The 13,343-nt window shown below is 33.1% G+C and overlaps 1 protein-coding gene across 2 annotated transcripts in view; it reads right to left on the reverse strand.

Annotated features, from left to right (window-relative positions):
• Positions 1-13,343, reverse strand: part of LOC139090249 (uncharacterized) — an 81,058-nt gene that overhangs the window by 8,672 nt on the left and 59,043 nt on the right. For both annotated transcript variants that reach the window (XM_070639994.1, XM_070639995.1), the window contains exons 15-16: positions 6,790-6,895; positions 72-225 (exon numbers count right to left, since the gene is read on the reverse strand). In XM_070639994.1, the coding sequence (XP_070496095.1) occupies positions 72-225; positions 6,790-6,895 (260 nt within the window). The remainder of the gene's footprint in view (positions 1-71; positions 226-6,789; positions 6,896-13,343) is intronic.

Consider the following 13,343-nt stretch of genomic DNA (forward strand, 5'->3'; position numbering starts at 1 on the left):
AAAAAGAAAAATAAGAAGGAAAAATTAGTTGGCAGTTAAATATGATTTACGTCTATAAATATTGATTTTACCATTTGGATGTTGAAGTTGACCGGACGATGCATTCACGCTACTCGCACTTGCGTATGTTCTTGGTTGTGGTCGGCTTATGAATTTTGCTGCCGTTGATTTACTATGTATCGTGTCTTCGAGATTCTTTCCTCCATTACGAAACACAAGATATACCTGTTTAGAATTAAAAATGAGACATAAAAGGTTGAATGTTTTAACTTTCATTGCGATTTGAGTGTTTTGGAAAATTGAAAAATTAAAATTCCCCTTGGTGCAGTGGTGGACAACATGTAAGCCACGGCACAATAGTGCTGAAAATACCATAAACCGTATGCCACGTGCGGTTTCGACCGAAGCATATCAAATTGAAAATTCCCCTTAATGCGGTGGTGAGCAACCTGTGTGCCGCGGCACACTATCCATGAACCGTATATCATGTACAGTTTCGATCGCGGCACACTAGCTATGAACTATATGGCATGTACGGTTTCGGCCTAGGCACTCTAGCCATGAGCCGAATGTCATGTACGGTTTCGGCCTAGGCACACTAGCCACGAGCCGTATGTCATGTACAGTTTCGGTCGCAGCACACTAAAGTGATACGCATTCGTTTAGCCGAGACAAGTTTTTTTAGAATTTCTTCTTTTCTATTAATTTTAACGAAACAACTTTTTTACTATATTAAATCTTATTAAAAATGTCAAATAACAAGCATAAATTAAAGACTGTTAAGTTAGGATTTTCACGGAAAACTGAAAAAAATTGAAAATTACAACAACAACAATACGCATTCGTTTAGCCGAGCTTCCAATTTTGTTAAATTTTGATGAAATTGCATAATCTAACTAACGTTTTATATTCTTAAACACTAACTATGAATACAACAATGCTTAATCATACTTAATACTATAGCAAAACTACATAGTTATGCTAAAAATTTAAATTTCAAAATGGCGGCAAGAAACTTATGATTTTTCAAGATTTTGGCACGATAATTATATATTTTTTTGAGTTTCTTCAATAAATCTTACTGCTTTTTCATTAATCTTTCAGATAATATATAACTTGTTACTATTTATGTAGATTAAAGGAAAAATTGACAAAAACTTTTAGTTACTTGAAGTTTTATTCCAAAATCGATTTTTTCTTTATCTTAAATTTTTTGTTATATATCAGCATTATGCAATTAAAACTAGCTTTTTCATATAGTATTTTAACTAATAAATCAACTTCAATAAGTTAATCAATGATGTAATGAGGGATTTTTCAAAAAAAAGTAAAATTCTAGTGTCATGGAAGAAAAAAAATTTTTTTCATAGGAAACTCACTAAATTTCATAAGTATAGACTCATGACACTAGAATTTTACTTTTTTTTGAAAAATCCCTCATTACATCATTGATTAACTTATTGAAGTTGATTTATTAGTTAAAATACTATATGAAAAAGCTAGTTTTAATTGCATAATGCTGATATATAACAAAAAATTTAAGATAAAGAAAAAAATTTTGGAATAAAACTTCAAGTAACTAAAAGTTTTTGTCAATTTTTTCCCTTTAATCTACATAAATAGTAACAAGTTATATATTATCTGAAAGATTAATGAAAAAGCAGTAAGATTTATTGAAGAAACTCAAAAAAATATATAATTATCGTGCCAAAATCTTGAAAAATCATAAGTTTCTTGCCGCCATTTTGAAATTTAAATTTTTAGCATAACTATGTAGTTTTGCTATAGTATTAAGTATGATTAAGCATTGTTGTATTCATAGTTAGTGTTTAAGAATATAAAACGTTAGTTAGATTATGCAATTTCATCAAAATTTAACAAAATTGGAAGCTCGGCTAAACGAATGCGTATTGTTGTTGTTGTAATTTTCAATTTTTTTCAGTTTTCCGTGAAAATCCTAACTTAACAGTCTTTAATTTATGCTTGTTATTTGACATTTTTTATAAGATTTAATATAGTAAAAAAGTTGTTTCGTTAAAATTAATAGAAAAGAAGAAATTCTAAAAAAACTTGTCTCGGCTAAACGAATGCGTAACACTTTAGTAATGAACTGTATGTCATGCATGGTTTCGGTCTGGGCACACTAGTGATGAACCGTATGTCATGTATGGTTTTGTTCGTAGTACTAATGTTGAAAATGTCATGAACCGTATACCGTGAAGGGTTTCGGTAGAGGCATTCCACCAAATTGTGCCGCGAAAAAAGGTTGTCCACCACTGCCATGGTGTCTTCCTCGATTACATGAGGCAAGTGAAGCAAGCGAAAATAGAATGAGAATTTACTTTTGGGGTGGATCTTGTGTATATATTTTGTTGTTGTTTACTTCCATTTCCTTTTTTTGTATGGATGTCCTCAACCAAAACACAAATACAAAATCACGACTGAGATATTTTTTCCTCACTGTCAGCTTGTTAGAATTCCATTTCTATTTATTGTAAAGCGCGTTAAACGTTAAAATAAATTTCGTGTATTGCCGGTTCCAATACGCCGTGAAAACGTGATCTAAGGGAATATACAATTTAATGGCCTGGCCTCATGGAGTCAAGGAAGAAGAAATTTTTTTTGTGTTTAAAAAAATCGATTTTTGCTTTATGTGAGGTTCATCATCTGTTGAGAGAGGCATTACTGTAAAGATATTTATTTATACCTTAATGTTTGGAATTAATTTTTTGTAAAGGAATTTTTTTTGTTTGAGTTGAGAATTTACAGCACAATTTAGAAAGTACATGGATTTAGGATTATGGTATTTTATATTATAAATGGTTCCATTATGTTTTGCTGCCTATTCAATGATCATTATTAATAACTCTTCACGTGCGTATGTCAACAATAGAGCGTAGGATGGATATTTAAATCCTTCGAATTGCTTTCGAATTATTAAGCGTTTTGGGATACAACAAAAAAGGTGTAAAAAGTTTTTTTCTGTGTTGTTGGAAGTTCCTCAATTTCTTCTATAAGTGAAGAGGCGTAGTTTGAACATTATACAGTAATGGATATATATTGGGGAAATTATTAATCATCTCGAATATCACAAAACGGTTAAATGATCAAAAATCTGGACTTTAGCGTGACTCTGACTTTTGATTGATTTGTTTTGGACATGAGAGCAAAAATTAGATATTTTACAGGAATTCTAGTGAATCAGAATCGGCATAAATATGACATGGTATGACATAACCAAGTAAATGACTGCTACATGACATCCAAGTGACTGCTACGTGGTATCCAAGTGACTGACACATGGCATCCTACTGATTTTCATACGACATCCAAGTGACTGTCACATGACATCCAAGTGACTGTCACATGACATCCAAGTGACTGTCACATGACATCCAAGTGACTGTCACATGACATCCTAGTGACTGTCACATGACATCCAAGTGACTGTCACATGACATCCTAGTGACTGTCACATGACATCCAAGTGACACACAGCTTGTATGTCATGTGGCTCTTTTTTAGTTCTCACGAACAATTCGTTTGAAAAGCAATGACTCTGTCAGTAGACAGCATCTAACTTACAACAACATAAACGACAGATATCTCTTGAAAGCATCATAACACATTTGACAGAAATCATTTCCAATCTATGATAGACAGGATGATAAATAATTAAGTAAGTAAACGCCCTAACATAGCGTTTGATAATTCTGAAATTAATATTGTTTTCATCTTGGGAGTTCCTTGAACTCAATCAGACATTACTCGATTACGCCTCTGCTAAAAACTTCTCAAAAAGTTGGAAATCTTATTTTTGATGGAAAAAATTTTTATTTTATTTCCCCGGATAAATAAATAATGTTGTAGAATTTTTAAATAACCGCCTTTATATATTCATTGGCAGTTCCCATACCATTAACCTTAAAAAATCTTTCAATCAAAAGCAGCTCAAGATATCGTCTACAGCAAAAGATTGGAGAATGAGTAGCTTGATATAAATTTGAAGCTTATGTCAAACAATTATATTAAGTAAGGAGACAAGCGTTTAGAATATACGATTCCAATTTTTACTCTATCTCATTCCACCTTCCATAATTTACTTTTAATCAAATATTTTACTTGTACGCCCAGATGAGAAAATACCATGAATTTAAAATTCAAGAAGTTTTGTGGAAAGTAACTCATTTAATTCTTTTTTTCTCGACTTTATAATGCTTACAATTTATTATGTTGATATATGTGTACGTGTGTGTAGGTATTTAGAGGAACATATAAAAAAAATAATTAAAAAGCTACTCGATATTAAATGTCGAGTGACATTAGCGCATTCTTGACGCAATGATCAGTAATTGATTAGGAAACAATGTGAATCGACCTAAAAAGTTAGATCAGGTTACTTCCTAGACTTGAACTCCAGGATTCAAATCCCATCACCGACCTAGTGGCTTTTCGGAATTTTAGATACTTCGGCTTCTTAAGTGTAGCAGTTTAATGACGGGAACTAAAAATTAAACAACGTTGATGTAGTTGGAATGAAAATAGAAACGATAGAGCCGTAAATTCATCGTATAGAGCTTTTATGGAACGGTCCTGGATGCAGTTTAACTGACTGAATAATTGGAACGAGAGCTTACATTGATACCGAACCTAATGGAGTTTTTTTGGCTACTATTCATCACAACTGCAATTAGATGATGTGCTGTATACTTGATGATGAGCTTATATGTCCATAATATAGATTTAAGAATTATTGTTAAGTTTAAAAATCGTAGCGCTTTAAGAGTTATTATATGTAACGTTGTCGCTAGATTTAAGAGGAAGGATTCTACAAAAAGTTGTTCAAGTTTTGAATTTAAATCAAAAATTCATTAATTGTGGTATTTAGACATTGTTTTAAGATTTTTAAATGGCCAAAAGACCAATAAATTGATTAAATGGAACTAATGCAACAAATCCAGTGCCTGGTTTTTGAATCTTTAGTGATAAAGTCTAAGTCAAATTGAAAAGATAATCATGGCATTTGATATCAGTAATTAGCAGACGGAAGACAGATTTAAGAGATGTCTAAGGGAGGTCATGGATCACAATTCATCTTTATGACCAGTGAAGTAAATAAGTAAGTAAACAGCCGTTCGGCCGACCGACCGAAGTGTTTTGTTAAGCTGCCTTTCCTCATAATTGAGCTAAAAATCCTGAAGTATTTCTCAATGAAAAGAAATTATGATGCTGATGATACGAATGAAAATTTTTTTAATTATAAAAAAACATAGAACGAGAAAAAAGTAAGTCGCTCATTATGGCAACAATGTAAGCAACAATATTAGAAACAAAAGGGGGAGTGTATTATGCTTTAGGTCTAATGGAAGTAGATACAATTAAATTCAACTCTTTTTTTTTTTTTTAAAAAAAGAGGCTTTATCGTTTGGGTTATGTACGTAAAGTGTGAAAAAGAAGGAAAAAGGAATTACGATCATAAATTGCGAAAATTAAAACTTTTTCTTTTCCACTTTTTTTTATGAATGAGCTGAATGAACTTTATACAGTCAGGAATGAACATAAATATAATACTTGAGGTGTCTACTTTGATGAACAATGCCAATGGATTTAGTATCGGAGTAATTTCTACTTTATGTTCGTTATCTAGATGTAGTTGGGATTGTTATGTGGTATTCAGAATTTTGCTATGTGATATGAATAGATTGGGAGAGCTGGAAATTGTTCTTTGGTTAGAATTTTGTAGACAAAATTTTGTTTAGCGGTATTTTCTATAAGGGGGTATTGAAAGTGGTTATTTGGTGATTAATAGCTGGTTTTTGGCTTCTTTTAAAATATATCTTAGTCATTAGGATTACATTCTATTTCAGAAGGCTTTACAACAGATATCTGAAGCCACCTTTCCTTAGCTGAAAACATGTATATATAATCTATATTATAAACACCCAAATCCTTTGCATACAAGATTGGAAGCTACATGTGAAAACGTTGTCCACATGTGAGCCGATCCTAAGGGGATGGGGGTGTAATGTGATGCCACATGAAGCTAAGTGAAGCTAAAATTTCTAAAGATGGGGTGTCACGGGCGCTCCCGATACTCTAGTTTGTATATACTCGGACAGTACTTAGCTATCCATATGATGTGCTATCCATATGTAGTATGAACATTCAGATACTAATAAGAGTCAACCATACTCAAAATCATCAAAAATTTTGAATATTTTACCAACTTTTTTCCGAGACCGAGACCGAAACATCAAGGAAATTACCCTAAGTCTTGGTTCAAACAAATCTCCAGATATATGTTTAATAAATGAATAGTTATGGAAAAAGTCATTGTTTCTCCACCCCTCCCCCCTTTTTAATCAAACAACCTACCAAGCAATCTTCCTTTTATTAAAATTCGTAGATATTCGAGGTTCTCTTAGATCTCATTCTTTGTCATAAGAAGCAGCATTAACATTCAGTTTCGCCTTTATTGCCCATTTAATTTCAACTTTCAGAAGACACTCACGGTTATACCCTAATTGGACAACTTGATGTAATTTTTTATTAATTACAAGACCTGTACCTAATGTCGAATAATGACAAATTTCACTAAAAGATCCAAAAAATTGTCATCAGTCGACAATTGGTCTGATTATTAACAAAACGTTATGTCAAGTTTTCCACTTGAGTACATGATCGTATTTTGTTAAGGATATCCAACCCCTGCTGATTTCTCCATGCATGAGAATATTGTACAAATAAAATAAAAATAAAAACCTCATACACACATTTTCTTCATCTTACCTTTGAGCCGAATATGAGCGCCAGTAAAAGTGTGACAGTCAACTGAGTATGACAAAAAAATATGATGTATAGTAAATCAGGATTAGCTGGTGATTGAAGAAACAGCCTAGAGTGTAAAAGAGAAAATGATATAAGAATGTGAGAAAGGAATTATAATAAGACTGTCAAGATAGAAAATTGAGAATTTCAAGTTGCTGGATGTTTGGTAACAAACAAAAAATACCATTTTCATAAATATGATAACCGCATTATATGTTTGTTACGCTGTCGTAAAGCTTTTTTTCTTTCTCATTCTCTCGTTTTTTTTGTTCCGTTCTTAATATTTATGATATTCTATATTTAACGTAGCTACTGGGGCTTTGGCACGCGCATACTTATTTCTTCCTTTCTTTATCATTTCTTTATGGAAGTGGTGGGCAACCTTTTACTTTTCGTGGTACATCTTGGTGGCAAGGCTCAACCGAAACCGTACATTGTATTCGGTTCCTGGCAGGGGCATAGCCGAGAGAGAGAGCCAACTCTACTCTTAATACTCCCCACACCTTGATAGTAAGCGCCGACCAAAACCATACATTGTATATAGTTCTTGACAAGGGCGTAGAGAAGGAGAACAAGCTGATCGTGCCCTTAATACCCCCACACCTGAGTGGTAAGCCTCGACCGGAACCATACATAGTTTATGGTTCCTGGCAAGGGAGTAGTCGAACGTGCCCCTAATAGCACCCACATCTTGATTATAAGCCTCAACCGAAACCGTACATTGTATACGGTTCCTGACAGGGTCGTAACCAAGGGAGGAGGTCGACCATGTCACATTCCTTATCATGCACATCCTCCTCCCCTTCTAGTAAAATGGTCTGGCTACGTACGTTTCAAAAAATGTTTGGCTGCACACTAGTACACCGCGGTACACAGGCTGCCCACCACTGCTTTATACAATATTTTTGTCATTTCCTTTTTTTCTTTATACTTCTTGTTCCTCCCTCCCAAAAAGCTTTGTGAAACTATAAAACTTTTCACTTTTGTGTGTCTCTCTAATTCAATCTACCATGCTTACCTTTTTTTCTACTTATTTTTCTATGCAGTAACATCATGAGAATATTTATAGTCATGGGAGATAAAGAATAAAAAGAGCAAAACACACAAAAGTGTTGAGTTGTGTGGTTTAATGATAAATTTTATAAAGTGCAAAAGAATAATTTTTTTTTATATTCTTTCTTGTATGTTCTTTCATTCAGCCATAAGAAACTCTTTATGTAAGGTAAATAAACAGGGTTGTTAATTAAGTGGCAGTGATTTATGATTTATTAGTCACTGGTAGAATTTAAAAATCTATCCGAATATCACGACTTCACTAAAATGCCACTATGCCACTGCATCAAGAACAAGACGCGAAGATGCCTTGAAGGGACCGTTACGGCTGATATATAACCATCTCTATGGCAAAAATTGCTTTTCGCCGAATTATGTCGATTGGGCTGATAGGCATACGATGTTGAAAAGATGAAAAAAGTGTCCACTGACCGACGTGACTCTGATGTGAGCTGGATTATATCAATTCGATTAATTCTTTCATCTTGTCTACGCCGCGCACATTTGGAGAGTCATATGTTAGTTAGTTAGTGCGTTTTGGATAAGTCATAAGCTGGAAGTAGTCAGAAATCTTTCAAGGATTTCTGACTATGGACCAGTGATTAGCTAAGTAAGAAAAAGTCAAGACCGTATCCTTAGAACTAAGTAGCATAAATGGTCAGACTTGGGTCAGACACTTCAAAGTATTGTTCAATACTTATTACCCAAGCGACAAAAATATAGAAGGTTCCGTCATGGGACTCTATAAGCTTAATAACTTGACATGACATATTATTAGAAGACCTGCAGAAGCTCCTATAAGTAAGGTCTCTAAGTCATACTTTGTGGATGACAAAGATCACGTTCCTAAGAACTCATGGAGAAAAGCCGTCGACTAAGACAGTATTGAACTTGCAAATGAGAATTAGCAAAGATAGCCAACGATAAAGCTAGTTTTATGCAATATTTTAGCAAGATGTGGAAGGCCATGGATCACAATTGAGCCATGGATCTTTGTGAATCAGAATTGGTATTTTCACGACTATAACAACCCTGACTTTGACAAAGAATAATCGTATACATATTTATGTGAGCATTTATAGCATTATCATCATGATGCACTTTCCATTTTTGTGGTTTACTTCCACAATATGAAGCTTTATGCATTTTGTTGTTCTTTTATACATTTTAGATTGAAAATTTTTTGTGAAAGTAAGTTTTAATCCTTTTCCTCCATCTCTCTCACTCAATCTTTTGAACTAGGGTCTTGATTTAACTCAAAAACATCAAAGGCAAATGCATGCATCTCCTTTTAAAAATAAAGAATCTTTTGAGATACTTTCAACTAATTTTTATTGTATAAGAAAGGTTGAAGATGAATTTGTGCTGTTTTGTGTATTTTTTTTTTTGAAATAAAAGGAAGAATGAGTTTAATTTAATGAATATTTCAATAAGAGGTTGAATCTTCAAGGAAATTAAAGATCTTATTTTATGATACATATGAATGCACTAAGAGGGTATGATGAATTATATTTTTTTTTGAGGAAGGAACTTATTTCAAAATATTTGACAACTTTGTTGTAGACAAGAGGAAAAGTGATCGTGTGGAAAATGTGATTATGTTGGAGTCTCTATCACTTTGTGGACTTTCTTGTGTGTGGGCACATTTTCAGAAGCTACGAGTAAAATTACGAATAATTTCCAAATAATTTCCGGGTGATCCATGTCATGATGATGTTATAAAAGCAATTGACTCGATGTCTTGATCACATTGACCAAGAGACCAGTTTATGACAATTCTTCGAAATATCGACAAGATGTGTATTTTGGGCTCAGACTTGGCTCCGACATTGATGAGAATTTGGAACCAATTAGTTCTTGTGCCAATAGTAAGTTTAGCTAAGCTCATTTGTACTGATCATATTGAAACGTCTAAATAGAGTGAGCGCTTTAAGAAGCGTGAGGAGTCAGCTGAATTTTGGATATTTACTTTAAGAGTAAGTCTATGCTAGAATAATGAAAGTCGATGACGCAATCTAAAGATCTGTTTTTCACAATACTTTAAGAGTCAATTGCTCCACCGATAGTAGCATGGACTACATTGCCTTTTCTCTATAGAACTATAGATCTTTATATGCTAAAGGTCACAGTCAAATACTTCCGGATCGCTTCAACATATCTAATGAATAGTACAACGGGTGAGCATTAAAATAGTATTGGTGGAGCCTTTAAAAGCTTCAAGTAGCACAAGCCGGTTAATCGATCTAAATTCTAGCACAAAGCTGATGTAACTCCGGTTTTTAAATCATATCTGACATCAAGCCAGAGTCACGCAGGTTCGGACCTCGGTTTTTGATAGATCAGCCGATTTGTTCCAGAGCTGATCCAGAGCTCGAAATCGACTCGGATTTTGTATGGAAAAGTCGACCAAACTCAACTTGACTCCTCATAGTCGACTTCGAGCTTTGCTGAAATCAATGGCAATAACATATGCCGTCGTTACAGTTTCCAGGTACAAAAGCACTTAATTAATGCATTAAAGCTTTAACATTCAATTTAAAGTCAAAATTAAACTTTTATGAAGCTATAAAAGAGATTCTATAATAAAGCTCTAGACATTTCTATTGAGCATAAGCATAAGTGGTGACTTTATTAAAAATAAATCTATTTTTGCATGACACGAAAAAAAAGACTTTGATTAAAATATCAAAGCCTTACTACCTTTGCTTCATGTTCATATTAGATTATTTGAAAAATGCTCAAAAATTCATTTTGAGTACGAGACATTTTGTCAAGGATGTATAAATTGCTATTGAGATCATGTGTGCTCTAGGCAGATTTATTATAAATTTTAGATGATTATCTTGGGTCACACATATCATAATTAATTTTTTTATAAAGTCTGCCTGCAACCCAACATAATTCTGTTATAATTAAAAATCTCATCCATTAAAAAACAGAGTGAAGATTTGAGATTTATTCAAAAGCACATACAAATGAGGTTTATAATTTCGAGGTTAAATACAATAATATCAGATGCATGTATCCAGTACACACACATATATCTCTGATAAATTAAATTTATAATTGAAAATTTACATGCCAACGCATAACTTTTTTACCCATTTAAATCACGTAAATCAAAAACCATGGCCCGAGCAGCACAATTTAATCATTAGGACGTCGCCGCTTGTGGGTCCACTAAAGACAGAGGCTTATTTGAGGGGAGGGGGCTGTGAGGTTTCCTGAAGTCTTGGTGTAGGAAAATACCCGAGATCGGGAACCTTTAGTAAGTTTGAATCAAGCCTCCTGCCTCATTTAAGACAAAAATTAAACAATATTCGTTTTCATCGAGTGACTTAAGTGCAGTTTTGTCTCAGCGATCAAAAATTGATTAATTAACGGTTTTTGGCAAATCAAATTTTCTAAAAATTTTGAAGTAATAAGAAATTTTCTGCAAAAAACCTGTAAAAAGTTATTAATTCACAAAGCAAGTAGCATAGATCAAAGTCGATTCAGATTTGAATCGAGAAAAAGATCCGACACAAAATTCAAGTCGAGTTCGAGATCTGAAATATGTATTTGCAACGGTTATTTGAGATTTAAATTTCCGAGTAACATTTTTCATTCGAAGCTAACTTCAGATATGTTTACAAATGAGGTTAATATCATTAATTATCAAATTTAGGAATGGTTAAAATATTTAAGGATATGTGATGCGCCAACAACTTAATAAAACTGATCTAGCAAAACATATTTGGACTCTCTGCGATCTCAGGCTAACGAGTTTTTAATGGCAGTCGATAGATCGACCGGGCAAAGTATTTTGTTGACCTGCCATTTTTTTAGTTTGTTAGCGATGCAATTTGAATCAAAAATCTGAAATTCCAACCTTCACGCTACCTCTCTTAAAAAATTCCGGCTATGCTCCTGCCTGGCATCTACGTGACAACTGATTTTACCCCAATTTAACCGAAAAATAAATTTTTACCATTTCGTGCTGTCCAGGCATGATTCTATGGATGTTGCTTAAAAATTATTTCTATAGACTTAAAGCTGAACTATTGGACATCCAACAGAGAAAGTTTTTCTGGCAACAAAATTTGTTTTGTTTGCTTCCTAATGCTGAATCTTCCTTTTTCTATGTGCCCATTCATGATAATCAACATTATTAGAAATAAGATACATAGTGTAATCATATCCATTAGAAAATTCGTGTCACATAGAAGCAACATTAAGGAAATGAACATAAAAAGTAGCAGTTGTTGTAGTCAAAAGGATATACACTTTTTTTTCTATTACCGCCATAAAGGACATTTTGTCGATGCTGCAAGTGACATGACAACACATTATAATAGAGAGGACTGAATTTGAAGTGAACTTGAAATGGCAATCGTGGAGTTTTGTGACCTTTTTTTGGAAAAAAAAAAAAAAAAGTTTCTAGACTGCTGAGAACATTCAAATATGGATGTACAACCCTTAATATCATTACATGGAGCATCACTTATATATTATTCATAATGCTTTACAGTATAAAAAAATATAACATTTTTAATATATCAAGTACAAGCAAAAGGATGTATGTACTTCAGAGATTTTTTCATATAAAGGATGGCATCAAAAAATATTTTTCTTTTTTTATCAAATTATTTATTCCTGCATCCGAAATTCAAGTTGGTACTTGATCTTAAATTAATTTTTTTTCAGCCCATATTTGAAGCTTGTTACAAAAAGGTAGCTTAATGATACACTTTGTTCGTCTCTCGAAAGAGATTGATATCTTGAAAACTTGACATCGTAAAGAGCTCTGGATTGTTTTAATAGCTCAGTTACAATGAGTTATTATGTTGCCGGGTATTTAAAAGTTTCAAATCAGTGCATAAGTACTTTAATTAACAAATTTTCTTTTCATTAAAAAAAACACGTGTTTTTCATTGCTTTTACAGTGTTTTTCAATGTTTTTACAGTGTTTCTTTACTGGATCTTGAATTTAGATCAGGAAAGTGACTTGAACCTTACTGGATCATGTTTTTTATCTCGAAAAAGTGACTTGGGTCTTTCTGAATCTTGTTTTAAGGTTCAGAAAGTGACTTGGACCTTACTGGATCTAGTTTTTTAGGTCAGAGAAGTGATTTGGATTCTACTGGATCATGTTTTTAAGGTCGGAAAATGGAATAAACCTAACTGGATCTTGTTTTTTAGATCGAAAAAGTGACTTGGAAGCTATCGAATCTATTTTTATGTCGAGGATGTGAGTTTAGTCTTCTTGGATATTGTTTTAAGGTCGGAAATGTAAATAAAATCTTCCTTGATTTTGTGTTTAGGTCGAAGAAGTGACTTGAATCCTACTGGAACTTGTTATTTGCTTGGAAAATTTACTTGGATCTCACTTGTAATAATATTTCAGTCAGAGAAGTAACTTAGACCTTACTGGATCTTGTTTTTAGATTAGAGAAGTGACTTGAATCTCACTGGATCTTGAT

The sequence above is a fragment of the Chironomus tepperi genome, unplaced genomic scaffold (assembly GCF_022539635.2).
Source record: "Chironomus tepperi strain 1889 unplaced genomic scaffold, CSIRO-AGI_Ctep_v1 contig_217, whole genome shotgun sequence".
NCBI classification, from domain to species: domain Eukaryota; kingdom Metazoa; phylum Arthropoda; class Insecta; order Diptera; family Chironomidae; genus Chironomus; species Chironomus tepperi.